Below are 21,345 nucleotides of genomic sequence, written 5' to 3' on the forward strand. Positions count from 1 at the left end.
CTCCTGTGTCCACTCAGGGCCAGTCAGTGCAGTCGGTTACCTCCTTGCTGATGAATTTCTCACCGGCTGTGGCATGCTGCGCCGCTTCCCTTTCGCTGAGGCCGCTGCTTGGCCTCAGTGGTCTTGTGACTGCTGAGGTCAATCGGCGGTCTCAGGAAGGGAAGGAGAGATATCACAGGTAGTGATGTCTTGGTTCACTTCTTGAGGCTGCTGACTGGCTTAGCAGTCACGTACGGGGTTACTACTGCTGGAAGACAACGGACCTGCAGGATCGGACCACGCAGGGAGGCACCGGAGCATCAGGGACAGGTGGTTTTCTTTTGTTTTCTTCACCTCCTCGGCCTAATTAATAGAAAAAACTTTAGGCCGAACAGGTGCAAAATGTGAAAATATCAGGATCAATCGTCATTATGATGAGGATCTAAACCTACTGTACTTCAGATTGTCACTTTATATTCCAGTATTATTATATTATTCGCTCTTCAATAAAAATACAATAAGTAGAAATGCCAGTTGAGGCCAGTTGAGGATATCATGTACCTAGGGGCAATGTCCAAGCTGCCTTCCTGGTCAAAAACACACACAGCTTCAATTACAATCTCTCTTTGGTTTATCAACATTATGTAAACTGAACAACCTGAGTGAATAGATGTTACCTTGATGTAACTCCACAAAGTGCTTGGTGGCAGCTGAAGAGCTTACTGTGCCCTTGTCAGTGTCAGGTAGGCGTTAGGCTATGCAGGTATTCAGTTCTCTAAGCATACAACCTACATACATCAGATTGCATACAGAATACATGATGAGAATCACATAAAGGGAGTCTGTCGTCAGATAGGTTAGGGTCACCAGAATGAGACAGTGTTTCCCCATTGTGAATTGGTGTCTCTTTTGATGAAATATCACTTTTTTGTCAATATTCAAATTAGCTCTTTGGAGCAATGAGAGCGTTGCAGTTACCACAAAGCGCCCTCGTCGTCATTGCTCTAAAAATCTCATCTGCATATTAACAAAAACAGCTATTTCAGCAACAGAGGCAACAATTCACAAGGGGAACACACAGTTTGATTCAATGGCGTAACTAGGAATGTCAGGGCCACAAGGCAAACATTTGACATGTGCCCCCTCCGTATTCCTGCACACAGTATTATCCCCCATAGTGGCCCCTGCACACAGTATTATTACCCATAGTGGCCTTTGCACACACTATTGTGCCCCATAGTGGCCCCTGCACACAGTATTATGCCCCATAGTGATCCTTGCACACAGTATTATGCCCCATAGTGACCCTTGCACACAGTATTATGCTCCATAGTGGACACCCATGAACAATTAGTATAATATATAGTATAATAATCAGAGACCCAGGAGAGGATGCAAACAGCGCAGCGCTTTGAAGAGAAAGTTCACTGAGTTTTCCTCTGCGGGACTTTCTCTTCACATTATATCTACTGGAAAGACCCCAGCGTTTCTGTAGATATAATTGACATGCTGCGATTTGCAAAGCCGCAACAGCTTTGCAAATCGCAGCGTGTCCGCGCTGCAATTTCTTCTGCAAAGTGGGCATGGGATTCACATGAATCCCATCCCCTTTGCTTGCCCTGTAAAACGCCGGAATTTTTCCCGCAGCGTCTACGTTTACGTCCCCTGGGGCCCCGGCCTTACTTAACTTTCCTGGGCTCCTGCACACTGCCCGCTGATGTCAGCTATCTTCAATGATGGAAGAGACGTCACTTGAGCCAGGCCTGCGTCACAACACATAAGGATGCAAGCCCACGTGACGTCTGGGAAGTCACGAAGTAGGCCCGAACTCTTCTGGAGCATAGGAGAGGTAAGTAACAGTATTTTTTATATTCTGTCACCTCTCTTAGCCCTCCAATCATTATACTCGGGGGGTCTGAAAAGACCCCTGAGTATAATGATAATGTTTGTTGGGTTCGCGGGCCTGAGGCCTTACTTACTGATCCCAGCTCCTGTTCACTGCTGACTCCACAGAAGGGGAAGTGCCGGCATCCGTGAGCAGGATCCAGGATCAGTAAGTAAATAGGGCCCATTACTTGCCCATTACTCTAGCGAATAACGGCCTATTAAATAAATAAAAATCTGCAGCTGTTTTGGCTGTCGCCGGGCCCCCTGATGTCCCGGGCCCTGTGGCAGCTGCTACCACTGCTACCCTGGTAGTTGCGCCCCTGGTTTGATTCTAACCTATATACAGAGCTAGGTTGATCTGTAGGGTTTTGGTGACAGACTTCCTTTAAAAAGGGCATTCATTGTTTATCATAGTTTTACCATCAAGATTGGAACTCCTCATGTTTACTGAGCAAACATACAAAGTATAAAGCAGGAACCTCTGCACTTGGAAAAGCCCTTTAGCGATCACAAAGGTTTATTTCTCCTTGGGCACTGTAGTAGACTTAGGGACAATATATTAGCCAGGCTCTTCCTGCTCGTAGCCACAATCACACATCAACATTCGAAAATCTAGCAATTTCTCACCATGGTGGAGAATCAGGAGATAGTTGTAAGAACTACTCTTCTTGACCTGTTGAATTGGTTATAGAAAATACAATTGTTTTCATATCAATTTAGGTTTTTTTTTGTCTGCAAACAGTAAAGATTTTTGTGCCCTATTTATAGTAGTAATTTTGTCTCTCTCTAGGATACCAATCAAATATCCCATTACTCAACCTGACATCAGTTTTGTTGCTTTGCTCCCTGAATTTCTGATTGTCGTGCAGTCTCTCCTAGCTCTGATATACTCGACTGGAACAGCCTTTGCCACATGTGGAAGATGACATTGACAACTAGATGCCCCCAAATTTGTGTTCATGTATTTTGTATGCATGATGCTCCCCCTTTTATGGGCAGATTTAGTTTGGATTGGGTCCTTGTTCTTTTAAACACTATGTAGAATGCTTTGATCAATAATTTGTCAGCTTCTGTAACCCCAGCAAAAATTAGGTTAGCCTACTTATTTCATATAGAGAAAAAACAAATCAGATTGCGCTAAAACACAGATAGGTATGTGCAGTGGCGTAACGAAAGTCTTTTGGGCCCAAGTACAGCTTTGGTCCAGGGCCCCCTAACCCCTCCCTACAGCATATTCTTGATCATGATGGTTATGAGTGCTGCAGCGGTATCTAAGATACATGAAAGGGATACAGCTGCAGTACCCATAACTGCAGTCATCAAGAATACGGTGAGTGAGCAGAGCAGCCCCTAGCATGTAAGCAATACTGGGAGCTATGTGCTGTGGGAAACAGTTGATTTGCAGGGTCCTAACAGTCTAAGAGTTGTAAGAGATCAGTGGGGGGTCTCTTCTGATCAAATGTTGAAGGTACTGTGGCACTTTTGCACGCACCCTGACCCCTTTGCTATTTACATCACACAGTATTTGCTTTATAATCACCATGCAATGTTATTCTAGCACAGCTGCTATAAAATAGATGGTGTGTGATGTGAATAGAGAAGGAGCCCAACACAGTATAGTATGCTCCACAGTGGCCCCCAAACAGTATAAAATGCTCCCAAGAGCCGCTTCAGAAATTTGGCGGATATTCGTGAGGTTCGGACATCCACTACAGTGTTATTATTATACTCTGGGGTCTCCTCGGATCCCAGAGTATAAGTAGAGGCCCAAGGAAAGTGATTAAAAATAACAAACCATTATACTCACCTTGCATCATCTCTCCTGGGAATATTCGCTTAAAGAGGACCTTTCACCACCTGGGGCATGTGATTTTATTTACCGTTAGAAGGCCGACATACTATTGGCTTTCACGTTCTGTGCCCCTGGTGAAGAGCTATCGGTGCCGGTACCGTAACTCTTCACTGTCAGAAGGGTGTTTCTGACAGTCATGTGCCCCAGGTGGTGAAAGGCCCTCTTTAATCTGCCTCTCTTCAGCATCTTCTTTGGTCCTCCTCTGCCTGCGACTGAGGTGACGTGCCCCAGGTGTCACTGCTGAGGTCTGTGATTGGGTACCACGCCCATTTCTCTAACCGCTATCATAGTGGTCACTCCGGGCCTGGTCATAGTCGCACCCCCTGCAACAACAATCATTATGCTCCTGCTATGTGCCTCCTTATCAGATCATTTATTACATTCTGTATTTTTAATTTTTTTTTTTGTTACATAAGTAATTGTAGGTTTACTGGTGTATTTTTTCTATGAAAATTTTTTAATGCACCTTAAAAATTCCAATTTTCTATTGTATTTGTTTTTCAGCCCCTTTGACATGATAAAATGGAAGGGCTGGCATTCTAGCTGAATATTTGAGGACACTGCACAGATCATTATTCAGACTATTGTGCTCCGTACAGTAAGATTATCAATAAACTTGAAATTATGTAAAGATGACAAGAAACATTCTCGCTCATCTGTCATACATACACATGTACATCTTTGACAGCCGTCTTTTTGGTCGACTCTCTGAAGAACAAGACACGTGGAGCTCACAGCATTTACTGCCAAGTGTAGATGAGTTACATAACAGTATCTATTAGTCATCTCTAGAGATTCTTCTGTTCTGTACAGGAGGGAATAGTTTCTTTGGGTAAGTTCACACGAGGTTTTTTGGTCCGGAACCTGAAATACGGGTAGCTGCGACTGGATGCCGATGCAGTGCACCAGCATCCAGTCGCGCACTCTGCTCTGGATTAGGCCCAAATGAATAGGCCGCCGGGATGGAGTGTCTTCAGGCGGATGTCACGAGGCGAATCCACCTGAAAGAATGAGCATATTGCATCTTTTTTCCGGGAGCCGAAACAAACAGCTCCTATTGACTTCAATGGGAGCCGTCTTTTGGGTTATGATTTTGAGGTGGATACGGCCTCAAAATCCTAACCAAAAAACCCTGTGTGAACATACCCTTAATGCACCTTTCTCCTGCACTGCCCTGGAAACAAGTAAAGCCACAAGATGAACAGCTCTTATGTAGATCGGTCAATTGTAGGTTATGGTACCATTTCCTCGTGTCTGACTTTGGCTCAATAAACTGCACCAGAACTACATTTGTGTATAATTCAGCAACTGAATAAGCTGCAAGACAACTGAATGGATCAGCTGCTGCCTCACTATCCTGTCTGCAGGAGGACACAAGATTCAAGGGGCTCTATCATTGGCAAAAGTCATTTTCAACTAAGCACATCCTTGCATAGGCTTTAGAAAGTTTATTCCACACCTGTCTTTAGTATGCAAATTGCCTCAGTGGTGTTTGAATAAGTCTGTTTTTATTCATATGCTAATTAGCCTTCTCCGGGTACAGGAAGTTGTCAGCCAGCTCTCCTCTCTATGCTGTGTATGAGAGCAGGGAAGAGGAGTCAGCAGCAGCCTGCGCTGTATATACACGACAGTGCACTAAGAGACTTCCAGGGTGCATGGAGAAGCTCATTAGCATATGAATAAAAAACAGACTTATTCAAAATCTACTGAGGCAATTTACATACTAAAGGTAACGGTGGAATACCCTTTCTAAAGGCCATGCAAGGATGTGATCAGTTAAAAATGACTGTTTCCAATGATAGACCCTTTAAGCCCCGCCACTATCTCAAGATGGTGCAGATCAGCAGGGGAAAACTTTGTTCTTCACAGGATTTCAGCACTGTTACCTACAGTGTATACACACATGAACAAAGGAACGTTGCATTAGTTTTATTCATTTTTATTGGTCTATTCCGGTTTTCTAAGATATTCAGTTCCACCATCTCTTCTCTGGTCAGTGACGTTGCATTCATTGGTCACATGGCATTATTGAGATTCAGTCCCATTCAAACAAATGTGGGTGAGCTGTAATAAGAAGCACATCCGCTACGCACTACATGGCTTGTTAAGTAGTGAAGAGGTCGCAGCAATCAATATCATAGTCCTGGACAACCCCTTTAAAGAAAGAAAAGAAGCAGTACTCGCCTGCTGATACACTTCAATGCTGTCTGGGTTGCCGCTTTCTGATGCGCTCAAACCCCACACAACCAAATCACTGGCTAAAAAGTGGGTCACTGCTGAAAGCAAGTACCTGCACAAACATTTCTAGATATTTTGTTGTTTTAATCCATTGAGCCCCCACCACTTATTTCCACCAACTGAGAACGCCCCTACCATTACCCAGTCTGAACTTAACAGATCATCCAGATTTTTTTTAAAACAGGGATTGTAGTGGAGTCTGTCACTAGAACTGAGCCCCACAGAAATATTGATTTAAGTGACCCTAACCTGTTACCTCTTGTATATTTGTGCCTCTGTTGAAGAGATATTGCAGTTTTTGTCAAGATCCAAGTTAGCCATTTGGAGCAATGAGAACACCCTCGTTGCTCCAGTTAATTCGCATATTGAGAAAAATAGCGATCTCCACACGGGAAAACAGCCTTTCATTCAGGTGACCCTAACCTGCACTACTGCTCATATTTTTTTTTGAAGTTTCCATTTAACCATTTAATGTTAGTTGCTGTACTAAAAGGGTGTTAAAAGGCAAAAAAAAACAATGAGGCATTCGAAAACTTTTGACTGGTAGTGTATCTATCTAGGGAGCTGGGCTCTGATGACAGACTGCCTTTAAAAAGGGCAATGGAAAGGAAATCTGTCATATACCAACAGCATGAACTGAACAAGTATAACACAATGTGAACAGTTTCATTGGAGTATTCCTTTATTACTTTGCCTGGTTCTCTGGCTAAGAAAAGTAAATACTAGTAACAATGGTGCACAATATACAATATATTCTGAACTGGCTTGTTGCCAAGGGTAGGCACACCACTGCCATAGGAAGACTTTTGACCCCGATCTTGGTGCAAGAACAGTTGTCACCAAGTCACACATAAGAAGATATGATGAACTTAACTAGAAATGACTGCATTATCCATCTTCGGGGTGAGTAAGACATCTATAGCTTGTAGTACAAGGACATTTTAGTAAAGTGTTTGCTTCTAAAACTGAGCACAATCATCTGCTCTTAGAGCTAAATTACAGTGTACGGCAGACTAAGATCAAAACCGAAGAACGACTGAATGTCCACTATAGACCTTAATTGGAAATCGTGAGGGATCACAGAGGAGCTCAAAGCTATAGCAGGATGGGTGTGTGTTAGAAACAACCCCCCCCCCCCCCCAAAAAAAAAAAAAAAAAAAAAAAAAAAAAAAAAAAAGCACACACAGTAGCTCAGGGATCAGCAACCTTCGGCACTCCAGCTGCTGTGAAACTACAACTTCCATCATGCTCCATTCACTTCCATGGGAGTTCCAAGAACAGCAGAGCAAGTATGCATGCTGGGAGTTGTAGTCTTACAACAGCTGGTGTGCCGAATGTTGCCTACCCCTGCTGTAGCTCATAAGTTAGTAACAATTCCCAACCTCCTGATGTTTAGCATTTCATTGTGTCTAGGGTATAGAGTATAGTCAAAAAAAAACCCACACAAGACAAACACCACACATGAATGGCAGAAATAATTTTATTACAATGCAGCAGTGTTAAATCACAACAATTGTACATCTACCACAGTTTAAAATTTGCCATTAGAATTGACCTCCATTCACAAGAAAAAAAAAAAAAAAAAAAACAGCAAAAAAATTCCCAGCATTTATTTTTAACCTTTATTGAAAGCTGGTGATCAAAGTTTACAAGGGGGGGGGGGAGAGAAAAAAAAAAAAAAAAAAAAGTGTACAAAGGAGGGTGGGCACCTGGCTTATAAGGCAGACTGGCTGCTTTTTTATTTTTTTAATAATTAAATTACTTGTTGATACCAAGTCAAGGATATCCAAAAACCGTTGCTGTATCTCATCTTATTGATGTGTAAAGGAAGAGCCGCCATATTCTCTAACTAAACCAGTAGTGATAAAACCAGAATTAATATTTGATATTTGCAGAAGGTCGATACCAAATGTGAATATGACCCCAGTAATTTCAGAGTTATTGATGGTACATTAGTTGTGGCCGGAAGTCCAGGCACATTGGTAAAGGCACTTTCCTGCTATAATATGTATTTAGGATGGCAGGATCAGACACATTTCATACACTGAGTGTGTTCTGAATACATGTAAGGCACTATTGGCACTTTAATATAGATATCTAATTCCTTTTTCTAAAGCACTGCTATTAGTATGAACTTAAAAAACGTGATAGACTGTTCCATCTACAGGACATTGGGAAGCGATAGGCATCATTGCTGTATCTCACATTGGTTCGATGATGTTCAGTAGCAATTGGCTACATTGGTCACATACCAAAAGTCATCAATGGAGGTAAAAATCCCATCACATAAGAGTCTGTCTATTTCCAGCCAAAGAGCACAGTGAAAGCGACGACAACCTTCTAAGCAGTAAAGCGCGCCATGTCATCTGCATTTTGCAGGCAGACCGAAAAAAAAACCCCAACAAGTTCTCCGTCCTTTTATGAAAATATCTGTAGAAAGCCGTAATATATCTGCAGTAAAAAACCTTTTCCAGTGGCTTTTGGCACATCACATTGGCATCGAGCCTACAATTTCATAAGTCAGTTCAGCTATTAGAAAGGACTGGGCGAGCGGCTCAGCAGAGGAGATTCACAGAAGAAACACTGGAGACAGCCCTTAAGTGACCATCTAATACCCTCAAGGATATTGAGGGGGCACAGCTGTATTCATACAAATACTTATGTAAAATGGATTTCTGGGATAAATGGCAAATCCAGACCTTATCCCCAATCCTGCCATATTGCTCCCTATGGAATGGATGACCTTGGCTGGGCAACATGGCGCCTTCAAATGATGAGCTGATAAGGAATAACACTTAAGAGTGCCACTACATAACGTGTTATGGCATTTTAATATGGGGTATCCCCTTTAATTGTCATAAAATAAAGCTATACAGGTCTTAATAACCATTTTCAAGATCGCTGCTTGTCAGCAAGTCAAAACATTCATTGCTTACACCTAGTGTCTCAAATTCTGCTCACTGCTCACATGGCTGCAGGTTTGTTAACAGTGTAGCAGACCACTAAACCCCTTTAGGGTAAGTTCACACGGGGTATTTTTGGTCCAGAACCTGAGGCGTAGGCCGCCTCAGGTTCTAGACCAAAATATGGGTAACTGCCACTAGATGCTGATGCAGTGCACAGGCATCCAGTCACGCACTCCGCTCCAGATTAGGCCTAAATGAATGGGCCTAGTCGGGAGGAGGGAGTGTCTTCAGGCGGAAAAAAGAACTGACCGGCTCCCATTGATTTCAACAGGAGCCGTCTTTTTGGTCAGGATTTTGAGGCGGATACGACCTCAAAATCCTGACCAAAATACCCTGTGTGAACTTACCCTAAGGGTTAGGTTACGTGTGCCACATTCTGCTCCTATCCCTGTACTTTACCTACAGGAGAAAGTCAGTATTCATCCACCATGAAATAAAGAGTGGGGACAATGACATAAGCTTGTCAGGAGGCATTTGTATCTGACAAAGGCACTAAGGGTTAAAAAGGCACAGGATCTCGGCATGATCATTGGCTTATTCCCTGAAGTTTCTGGTGGCAGATGGGAGGGATGGCACATTGGCTTATTCTATACAAGGATCCCTTTTCAGAAACCACTCTACTACACAATGAAAATGGTTGTATAAAGCAATTGGAGTAAGGCACATACAAGCATGAGCATGTCCAGGTAGAAAACCATAACCCAAAAGTGCCTGCCAGTTATCAAGTATCACCAAACCCATATTTCATCAGCTACTAGCAAAGCAGCATCATTCAATAGGTATCGCTATGGAACTGGGCAGGACACTGACACTATAATATAGGTCAGCCATCTATGGCTATTAAATTATTTCCCAACTATAACTCCTAGCATGCTCTTACATAATACTACTGCCCGAGACTGCTGGGAGTTGTAGTTTCCCAGTATATGAAGAGCCTCGGGATGCAGATCACTATCTAAGGACAGATGTCTGGAGAGACTGCATAAAGGACGACAAGTCTATTCTTCTGACATGTCTGTTTCAGTAAATACTTCAACTGCCCATTAAATACATTCAGTTTGTTTTCTTTAAATTTGCCCTGTGTTGTTCCTCCATTATCACTCCTGGAAACACACAAATAATGTGATGGACCATATTAAACCGTGGAGCCCCTCACCTCCCACACCCACTTGTCAATGTGTCCATATACTTGCAGCAGAAATAATACAGGGAGACTTCTCAGCACACACGTTTCAGAGTTGTTATAGCATGGGGACATCAAGTATTTACTAAAAGCGACATATCAGGAGTAAGGTCCTTTTCAAGAAAACCTATTTTAAATAAACCCACAGGTTATTAAGAAAAATCCCAGAAGACTTTACATTAAGATAACAAGTGACCCTTAACTGCATCACAAAGGAAACCAATATATACAATCACCAGAGGTCCGGACAAGGGCTCTAACTGAACGGGTTGTGTTAAGACCGTGCAAATGTGCAGCATATTCTCAAAAGTGTTTAAAATATGGAGTGTACAATATCTATAGAAAGGCACTTACATTCTGAACAAAGAGGGAAAAGAAAAAAAAAAAAATCTAAACTAGTAAAAGACTTGGACATCGGAATAGAAACTCTTGGTTACAGCAGATAGGATATGGTGAACAGCAGCGCCCCCTAGGCCAACTTCAGCTGACAGAGATCAGGACACGCTCCAGACTGTAAGAGATGAAGAGCAGCGTATAATAGCAGCAATATAGCAATAACCACCACTACACGTGCGGATGTAGCAGAGCAGAACAAGTCCTTTCTTAAAACTATCTTCTAAAAGCATTGGCAGAAACTGGAAAGTGGAGGGGTCTGTGTATCATTTACATTAGTAAAGAGCCCATACAAGGTCATATTTTATTTTATTTTTGTGTTGGGGAGTGTTAGATTGGTGAACATTTACTAACCTAACTAAATGCTTGGTTCACATATGCTTTTGTATTCAATCTGGGGGAGTCTGCATGAGGAATATATCGAACACAACTGGAAGCGCTGTGCAGTAAACGCACACGGACCCCATAGACTATAATGTGGTCCGCGTGCTTGCCACGCGCTGCCCGCACGAAACATGCAGACAGGAAGATAGATTGTGAACTATTTTCATGTCCGCATGATTTCTGCGGAGATCTGGTGGCAAGCACACGGACCCAATTATAGTCTATGGGGTCCGTGTGCTTTCACTGGCACACCGCTTGCAGTTGCGTTCGGTATCCCGTTCGGGGGGGTGGGGGGGTGCGAGGGGTGTGTGTAAAGGGTCTTCATGCAGACTCCCCCGGATGGAATACCAACTCAGATGTGAACGATGCCTTACCTCCTTTTAATAGAAAACAGGCTGTAAGTTTCCCACTTCTGCACATAAAACCCAAATTTCCAACTGTGTTTCCAGAGATATCCATTTTTATAGACACCTGAGTGTCTCTGCTTTCTTATGATACCAGGAGCAGTCCCATAGGTGGTGTTAAACCTGAGATAAAGTCATTTGATGTGACCATTCCCCACCTTGCCAAATACTACATCTGTACACCATGGCAATACTAATGTGTATCATTTCCCTTAGTAACAGTTCAGTCAGAGGGTTGCAAAGGAGAATTTTACAGCTTGTTTTCTATTAAAAGAAAGTTAGGTTAGATAGGTTAATTAAATATATGACAAAATATGTTCACCAAACAACACCATAGAAAGAAAAAAAAAATAAAAAATTACACTTTAACTTTAGACACTGACACAAGGAACAGCATAATAGAGCACACGGGAGAGTTTACGTTTCAGTGGAGCATCCCTTTAAACAGAACCCTTTCCATGTGCCTTATTACAACATGAGAAACATCATACTAGATCACGCACAGCTTTCCCTGGCGATAATGGCTTTTTGCCAGATCAAGCAAATATCAAAAAATTATGGTTTAAGAGAAGAACATAAGACCATAGATAAGCCTAAAACTGCTGTGCAGGTCGTGTACTCACCAATGATAATGATGATGATTATCACAATCACAGCAACTAATATCGCCCACATCTGTAGAGAGAGAGACAGTTATTATGGGGGAACATGTACGACCCGCTCAGAGTCAGGAGATAGACTATTTATTTCATAACCTGAGGAATAAGCCATCTCTTTCCATGATCCAGCCCAGAATCAGGGGATAACACCACTCCTTAGGGAGTGTGCACCTTTACAGGCGTATGCAGACTTACAAGCCATTTTAGCTCCACTGGGGGATTTATGGGAAAAATATGCAAATCTGTTTTCCAGGATGTAATTAGGAGAACAGTGCCTCTGTTTGCTGTCTTTTAGGACAGCCCCCTTAACATCATGCATGACTTTTTTCAATAAGTCTAACAACATAATACAGGGATTATTGCCAAACAATAGTATTTCTATTCCAAAAGGAACAGATTCCCAGCTATGGACTGCGCTGTTTCGATCTGATGGATCTCTTCAGATTCTCTTAATCCTAAAATTTACTTATGTACTGTATGCTTATCACTCCAGTTTCATGATGCCACTTGTATGATGTATTTATCAGCAGACATCCCACAACAGACTATGTATGCGCTCAGCTGCAGAAGGTGCAGGCACTAGCTGGTATTAGGTCACAGTTTTCCCCATAGACTGTAAGCTTTACCTTGCAGTTCTTCCACCAGTACTTCCTCTTCAGCTTGGCTGCACTGGTCTCAAACTGTGAAGCCCCGGCCTGCAGAGCACCTGCTCGGTCATCCAGGTCAGCAAGCTTCTGGTCTCTTTCCAGGACTTTGTCCACATTGACTCTCATAATGTCAACAACCTAATATTTCAAAAAGGTGGAAAAAAAAAAAAAAATTACTTAAATTTACATACTGAACATATATATGAAATATAGAGTTCTATGGGCAAGCCCGTGCAGTGCCGCAATTCATGGCCATGCTGTATAAATTGGGGACCACGGTTGCGGCCCGGCCACACCACGGATAAAATAGCCGGTGGTGTAAGAGGCCGCATTGAATATAATGTGTCCACAATTGAAAACCCTCAATTGCGGACCATTTGCGGACTTACATTACGGCCATGTAAGACCAGCCTTACAGATCTGTAGGGGTGAGAATGCTCAGAACCCGCACTGATAAGAACGGGCTGCTCCTGTGGATGGGTCATCATCAGTATCCAATACACAGAGTCTTGGACAATTCCTTTAATAAGGCTAGGTTCACCTGTGTGTTAGCATTTTGTAGTTTTTCTATTAGGGTCCATTCACATTGAGGAAAATGGTGAGGAATTTGGTGAGGAATTTTAGCGCTGAAAAAAAGCCTCCCAACGAAGTCAATGAGAGGCTGAAATTCCACACCAAATTCCTCACCATTTTCCTCCGTATGAATGGACTCCTGAATGAACAGTGGCAGATCAGTCAAGACGCCCAACGAAGGCACCAAATGGCCCTTACTGACTATGCCAAGGTACATTGGTTTTTATTCAAGGGGATTGGCATTTTACTACACATAACAGCAGCATAGGGCACCAATTCACCTTAGTGGATCCTCTGGTGCAGTGGTAACCCCAGCCTGCACGTGGCTGGCGGCTTTCTGTCATCCTCAATGACTAATGATGCAAAACCTGAAGAAAGTTTATTAACCAAAACCCACACAGATCATGAATTGCTTCCTGCAAAACTCATCTTGAAAATTATGAATGGGGAAAATCCATTCTTCAAAATCTCCAGCCCTCGGCTCCCAATCAATACGATCAGCTGAAGCACAGCTTGAGGAAGTGCCAAGTAATTGGTTTCAAGAAAAGGAGAAGAGTAATTTGGAGCTGCAGGACACAAGTATATTTCAAGACAAGGGGATCGAGTGGACGAGTTTCAAGCCATTGACAGAGTCAGATATAAATAATAAAAATACATATAGACGCAGAGAGACTGGACAAAAGAGAACGCCAAAAATAGATGCGCGCCGGAAAGCAATTCTCTGCATGAATTATCTGACAAACCATTGCTTTGAATGATGCGGGATAAACAAAGTGTTTGTTCAGAAGTAGGTCTGCAAACACTGCTGCGGAGACGCTCGCAGCGTGACAACGCCACTACCGTCTTACTACAACAATCAACTGATTGAGATAATATTGTACTCGAGCTGACGTCAGGCGCATTAACCCTTACGTGCCGGCCTCCCTCTCAGGTCCTCTACAGCCGACGCCATAGAGTTAGGAGTAAATTGAGATGACGGCAGAGGACGGCTAAAATTAAAGATGAGGTACTGTGGCTTATACACATGATCTCCATCATAGGAAAGAGGTTAATACATTGGTTAGCACATGAACAGGACACTTACCTCATCCACCTGAGCTTGTGTCTGCTGGAGGCGCCGGTTACTGCTCGCGGCATCGCCGGGCGCTGCAGGGGTTGACCTGAAAGAACCGGAAAGAGGATTTTCTAAGGTGAAGGTTTTGGATTAGGTTATTCCAGCAATGAGCAGACATCTGGTTATACATTCAGAGGTAGAGACCGAGCCGTGTAGATTTGACAACAACCTACCCGGCTGCAACAGATTTGTCCAACTCAAACAAAATACTAGCAATCTGCCTAGAATGAGAAGAAATTATATTCTGTGTATACAAATAATCCCTGTATACAGACCTATATTTTCATGGTAACAGACTACAAACGTGGTCTCATCATATGACTGACCCCTATTTTTACTCAACTTCCAAATGTACAATAGACTTATGCATGGGAGCCAGAGAGACAAAATGGGGAGAATTTTATTTGTAGACTTGTTTGCATTGGTAAATAATTTTAGGAGATCATGATATGATACAGTAAGTGAGCACACATTGTACACTAGTTCTGCATTATATGGCCATCTCCACAACTGTGGTAAAACAAAGCTGTAAGACATACGCTGAACATCACAGAATGCCAAGAACAGTAGTCATAGTAATATTCACTTTGCTAGTATGACCCTGTAAAAGCCTTGGCACAAGGTAATCCTCATACGTTGTACAGTAAAGCTATAAATATCCTAAGCACAACATAACCTGGTAAGACATGCCTGTATTCACACACCTCAAACACATCCTGTAAGTACAGTATGTGATCCAATGAGTCTGTGACCTGTACAATTACATAAGAGAAGCATGTGCCTACTGTACCCAACTACAGTACACCCCGAGGGAAGGGAAATGCTGGCACAGCATCCGATAAATGGCAACTACAACTTCAGAGCTGCCCAACAGGTTATGTCCCTGCCGCCTTAAGAGTCCGGGATTGCAACATTGTATAAGTTAGCGCATTCCGCTCAATAGGAAGGTTTGCTTCAAGTTTTTGCTTCACGTATATAAATATACCATATGTACTCGAGTATAAGCCGACCCGAATATAAGCCGAGACCCCTAATTTTACAACAAAAAAAACTGGGAGAACTTATTGACTGGAGTATAAGCCGAGGGGAGGGAGGGGGGGGGGGGGGGGAGCAACAGCTACTGGAAAATTTCAAAAATTAAAATGGTCGGAGTTTTTGGGTGCAGTAGTTGCTGGGGAGTGGGAGGTGGTGTTTTGGTTGTCTGTCTGCCCCTTCCCTGAGGACTGTTTTTTTTTTTTTCTCCCCCCACTTGGAATGAAAAAAAAAAAAAAAACTTAAAAAAAAAATAAAAGTTCTAAATCCCTCCTTTCCCTAGAATACATATAAAATATACATACACATTAGGTATCCCTGTGTCTACTGAATATAGGGGATCTGCAGTGTTCCTATTAACCCCTTCCCGATGGAACAGGAGCACTGCAGATACCCTATATTCAGTAGACACAGGGATACCTAATGTGTATGTATATTTTATATGTATTCTAGGGAAAGGAGGGATTTAGAACTTTTATTTTTTTTTAAAGGTTTTTTTTTTTTTTTTTTCCCTCTCTCTCCGCTATTTTATGGGGGATTCTATACATTACTATTGCGGCTGGTAAAAAAAACTGTGCTGAAAAACTCTACTTATACTCGAAAAAAAATAATTTGTCCCCGGGAAAAACTTGTCACTTCTGTGTATGGAGACCATTATTACCATAGAAATATACTACACATCATTTAAGACTCTAAAATCTAGAAGCTATTTTGCCCATCTGGCTATGAACAATGCTTCCCATTTAGGAGTTTATAGAAGAAGCAATATCAGCGCCCCCTCCCTCAGAATAAGTGGTAGATTGATGACAGGTAGAGGTGATACACGGAGACCTCATGTTATAGGGAATGGAGAAGGGTCCTCCAGCAGCAGCGTATGCAGCAGCAGCGTATGCTAACCTTGAGGGAAGTAGTGACCTGTCCACTTAAAAGAATTAGCACTTAGTAAACAGGTTATAAGGAGCCTCAAGAAGATCGTGAGCTACTGGGGTAAACCCAGGTAACAGCAAGTATTTCAGTGTACAAATGTGCCAAATTGTTCCCCCAAAGCAGATGGAAAGGGGAAAGAGAAAGACTGGTAAAGTCCATGGGATACAAGTAGGAGGTCACAAAGTTACAGATTTTGTGACCCATCTAATAACTTTGCACGGAGTCTGAACAAAGGCTCATTTGCTGAGAAGTCTGAAAAGTAATGAAATCAACCAAATATAGAAAACTGAGAAAGACAAAGCGGCCATTGACACTCGCAGAATGGAAGAGAACACTGGTAAGAGCTTCATGTTCTTTTATCCATTCTCCACAGTCTATGGTGGGGACTGGGTTTTGAAATGAGGTGCAAATCACTGGATAGACCCCCCCCCCTCCTTCCATATACACAAAGGAGGATCAGGTATGGCTGCCATTCACACCAAGAGGTTACTATACCCCCCGCATAGAACAGTATAGTGACATAGTACAGGAGACTACAGAACATTGCACTGCCGGATTATGCAATCGTGCAGGAGTTTTCAGTAAACCTCTGACACCGAGCCAAGTACAGTTCAGCTTGTCCTCTGTGCACACTGCCAGAGCTCCGGGCCGATCCCTACAAATCCACGTGTTCAGTTCAGGAACAGGGAACGAACACGAAACCTCTGCATAGCATGTTCAACAACAGATACATCCCCAGGCGGGTGATCACGGGGAAGTACACCAAGACTAGAACAGGGGAAGGACACTGAAATAAAGAGGATAATCCATGACAATACATATATCCAGGGAACAGTGCTAGTGGGATATGAGGCGAGAGAGAGGATGCCAACAAATCCGAGACCAAGCACCGGTCACAATCATGTAACCCCTGTACAATAGTCAGGCGCCAATAGGAGCTTCATACTACATAATACCAACGGGACCTTGGGATCTAAACCCTGCGCTCTGTAGTGCAGCTGCTCTTTCCCCAAACCAGATCATCAGTGTGTGAACAGAGACCAGAGTTGCTGCAGTGAGTTGAAGGACTTTGATTGATTATTTTATTTTTATTTATTGTGCTTACTTATATAGCGCCATCATATATTGTCAGTCACTGTCCCATATAGGGCTCACAATCTACATTCCCTATCAGTATGTCTTTGGTGTGTGGGAGGAAACCGGAGTACCCGGAGGAAACCCACGCAAACATGGGGAGAACATACAAACTCCTTGCAGATGTTGCCCTTGGCAGGATTTGAACCCAGGACTCCAGTGCTGCAAGGCTGCAGTGCTAAGATTATAATATCTGTTAACCTATTCCTCGCCAGTGACAGAGAAAAAGCTTCAATCATTCCATTGTCAACACTCGCCATACTTTTAGGGTGGATGTCGGCACCTCAAATATAAATTCCACCCTGATCACAGGCATTTAGTAAGCGGTTTTCCGTCTCCCATTCACTTGTATGGATTTCCTGAGGCAGAATCCGCCTCAAGAAAGCGCAGCTTGTTTTTTTTTTCCGCTAGCAGTCTACATAGACCTCTATTGTGAGGGGGCGGATTTTGAGGAGGATTCCAAATATAAAACTATTTATTTCACACAGCAGGAAGGGGTTTCCATTACTGTGAACTTAGCAAAGGATACTCAAAGGTTAAAAATATTCCTCAAAAATAATAAAGGAGTACACCCTTAGGATCCAAGAATCAGAAGAGTTGAATGTCAGCTATGCTTACGACCCAGCTAAGGGTTCACATCAACTTTTGGACATTATTGAAGTTGGCTTGCAAGTCTGATCACTTAATGTATGAAAAGTGACTGTAAGAAACTACCTGTTTATAGCAAGACACCAGACAGCACCCAAAGACATCAGCAATGTGACTAAGGTGTGCAAATGGTAGCAGTGCTGGAAGAGCATTATACAGCAGACTACAGCACAGTGGTACCACACGACTGCTGCGGCCATGGGTTTTTTCCCCCCTCACAGAATAGGCACAAAAACACTCAAGACCCCCCCCCCCCCCCCCCCTCCCCAAAGACCATTTACTTGAGATATTCAAGTAAAGATCAGAGTGGAACCAGTAGCCGCAGGTATAGGGAGCATTTTATAGTCACACGATCTTATTCCCAGGAGAGACCCTGAAAAGAACATTAGGCTATGGTGGGCAGTGCAGAGGTGTGATGGCAGGTACCTGTGACGGGCCCAGGACCTTTAAGCTACATCTTTCCTAGGACAAAGGATTACAAGTGTGGTCTGAATGGGCACCGCTACAAGAGTGTGTAGAAATGCTTCCCCCAACGCCCTATAAAAAGGTTCTCAGCAGATACTTTTGGGTAGTGTACTTCTTGGTGAGAGACTGTTTACTGGTAAACATTTTGCTCAGTTAACAGTAGATGCATCTGATGCACTGAGAAGCCGGATGGTGGCTTTGACAAATTGGCCATCATGGAGGCCATTCTGCCTTAGCTGTTGGGAGCAGTGGATACGCGTGAGCACACACACATGGCGAACAAGCCACGGATGGCCCAGACAGACCAGAGAGAGGATCATTTGATCCACCAACAAGCAGCTCACAGTTTCTTTGCCCACCATCCAGATAAAGAAGACCCCTTCATTACAGACCAGTCTCTGCTTCTGTCCCCACTACTAGGCACATAGCAGAAGAAAATTTGGCATCTCAGGATGGACAGTCAACCCTGTTAAATTAATTTGGAAGGGGGTCTTGTGAACAAGAAACCTGGATTGTTACAGATTAGAACGGCTACATCTTTAGCACGAATCCAGGTTCTGTTTGGGATCAGACCAAGGTGACGTTTTAGTATGGAAACCTTGTGACGAGAACTTCAATCCTTTACTGTGGGGCGACCTACTACTCCAACCATAGATATGATGACCTGGGGAGCCATTGTATATGGACAGTCACCCCTAGTAGACATCCTGTGGTCACATGTGTTACCTCATGGCAGAGCTCTCAACTGAAATAGTTCAATAGGAGAATGCTGGTCCAAACAAGCAAGGGTTCTAAGGTTTTTTGTTTTTTTCTTTAAAAACAGGTTCCAGCACATGTAGCATCAAGTAATGACCATTCCTATCCCACACTAACCTTTTTTACTACTGAAAAGTCAAGTTCTAAGCTTGTAACCCCTTAGAACAGGATATGTAAATTAATCATAACTAGTCACAGGGGGCGGGAGCAGCTACAAGTAGTCATCACACCAGGTGACACCAGCAGTTATATAGGGCGTAATATACAGTAAAGACTACATGAAGGTGTTCACCACCCCTTGTGACTCATTATGGTAAATTTACATATAAAAACATACTGAAAGGGAATGTAGATCATGAGCCCTATATGGGACAGTGACTGACAGAGTCTAAAGTGCTGCGGAATGTGAGAGCTATACCGATAAGTTAAATATGATAAAGGTGTTAAGATCTTATAACTTGACTTAAGCAAGAGATGTTAGTTTTGAGGCTCTGTTTCTGCCACATTAACTTGTGTAAAAAATCAGCGCTGAGAAACAGACTCCCATTGAGTTCAATGGGCTCCATCTTCCGCACAGAACACATTGAAATCAATGGGTAAAAAAAGCCTCTCCTCGATTTCAATGTGTTGTGCACTCTAAACGGAACCCATGGAACTCAATGGGAGTCTGTTTCTCAGTGCTGATTCTTTACAGAAGTTATTGTGACAAAAACAGCGCCACACAACTCTGTGTGACTGCACCCTCAGGGGGCATTCGCACGGGCTAACACGGCGTTGATTCTTGTACGATAACTTGTGTCAGAATCCGTGCTGCAAAACAGAATCCCACTGACTTCAATGGGTTCCGTTTAGAGCGTGTAACACATTGAAATCAATGGGAGGCTTTTTAACCCATTAACCCAAGTTATTGTGCAAGAGTCAACGCTGCGTTACATCATGTGAATGCACCTTAGGGAGAGAGTATGGAAAATGGCAGCAATGCAGACTGAGGGAATTACATGATTTTTCTCCTCTTCCATAGGAACTCATGAACAGTAACCATACGTGTACTACCAGTGTTTATCCGAAAAAAAAGATTATAATTTTTCTCTTAAAAAAAAAACAAAAAAAAAAAATCACCACCACAAAAAAACCCGCTAAGGCTTATTTTCAGGATAGGGTTTTTTTGTTTGTATTTTTGCCTCCACGGGCACCAGTGCAAATCAGAATCTTTTTGCGTTGGATGAATCTTGTAAAAAGATTAAGTTTGTGGGTTAGTAACCATAACTTACATTCACACTCTATAGTGCAGTGTCAGTGGGTCTTAAACTTACTGGCCCCGTGCCCTCTCTATCTCCTCTCCTTTACGCTAAGGGGGAGGTGCTATAGTGGAGTGGGTGCACCTGTTTGAGACATCTGGTCACATAGGCAACAAAGCATGATGGGACTGCAAAGGTGGGGGATCGGATTTTGCCCTGGTATGGCAGCAGGTCACTTGTCTAGGCTGGGGGCTACAGTATGCCGGTTCACCATCTCCATGACATAACCTAGAGCTGGAGGTGCAGACTGTAACTAGGACTTATTTTTGGAGAAGGGTTTATATTTCAAGCCTAATCCAAAAACCCTGCAAAAATCAAGCTAGGGCATATTGTTGGGGTACAGCTTATTTTTGGAAAAACAGGGTACTACTTCTCCATAAAGGAACTGTGAATGGGTCCTACTGTTATTAGGATAAATGGTCACCAGTCATAACCAAGTTATATCTAGCAGAAAAATATAGAATTTGTTTGACCTTCAGATATATTGCACAAAGGCTTGTACAAGCTATTACACACACTGCTCGTCTGATACTGCCCTCTGCTGGTATGTTCACTGATGTGCAAAGATTTGTCAAAGGATAAGGTAGACAAAGCAGCATCATTTTAGCAACAAATTTTTTGGGGGGCAGAAATGAGTAGCACATTTTACTATTCATCTTGTGCTGAGAGTCACGTGTCCCTATGACAATAAACCCAAAGTTTTCAATTTGATGGCCAGGCCATTAAATTATAGTATGTATAGTAACTTGTGTTATTACTGAGAAGGAAAACGTACATGCTGTTCTTGCAAAAGCAAGAATCCCTTC

The 21,345-nt window shown here is 42.8% G+C and overlaps 1 protein-coding gene across 2 annotated transcripts in view; it reads right to left on the reverse strand.

Moving 5' to 3' along the window:
- The window catches only part of VAMP3 (vesicle associated membrane protein 3), a 226,420-nt gene that overhangs the window by 194,529 nt on the left and 10,546 nt on the right, over positions 1-21,345 (reverse strand). Inside the window, exons 2-5 of one of the 2 annotated variants that reach the window (XR_012716993.1) lie at positions 14,250-14,325; positions 12,572-12,730; positions 11,910-11,961; positions 9,270-10,616 (exon numbers count right to left, since the gene is read on the reverse strand). Coding sequence is in view for 1 of the 2 variants with exons in the window: in XM_075279944.1 (XP_075136045.1) it covers positions 10,600-10,616; positions 11,910-11,961; positions 12,572-12,730; positions 14,250-14,325 (304 nt within the window). In the remaining variant the exon portion in view is untranslated. Of the gene's footprint in view, positions 1-9,262; positions 10,617-11,909; positions 11,962-12,571; positions 12,731-14,249; positions 14,326-21,345 lie in introns of those variants that run through there. The other variant, XM_075279944.1, reaches the window with a different exon arrangement.

The sequence above is a fragment of the Leptodactylus fuscus genome, chromosome 6, assembly GCF_031893055.1.
Source record: "Leptodactylus fuscus isolate aLepFus1 chromosome 6, aLepFus1.hap2, whole genome shotgun sequence".
Taxonomy (NCBI): Eukaryota; Metazoa; Chordata; class Amphibia; order Anura; family Leptodactylidae; genus Leptodactylus; species Leptodactylus fuscus.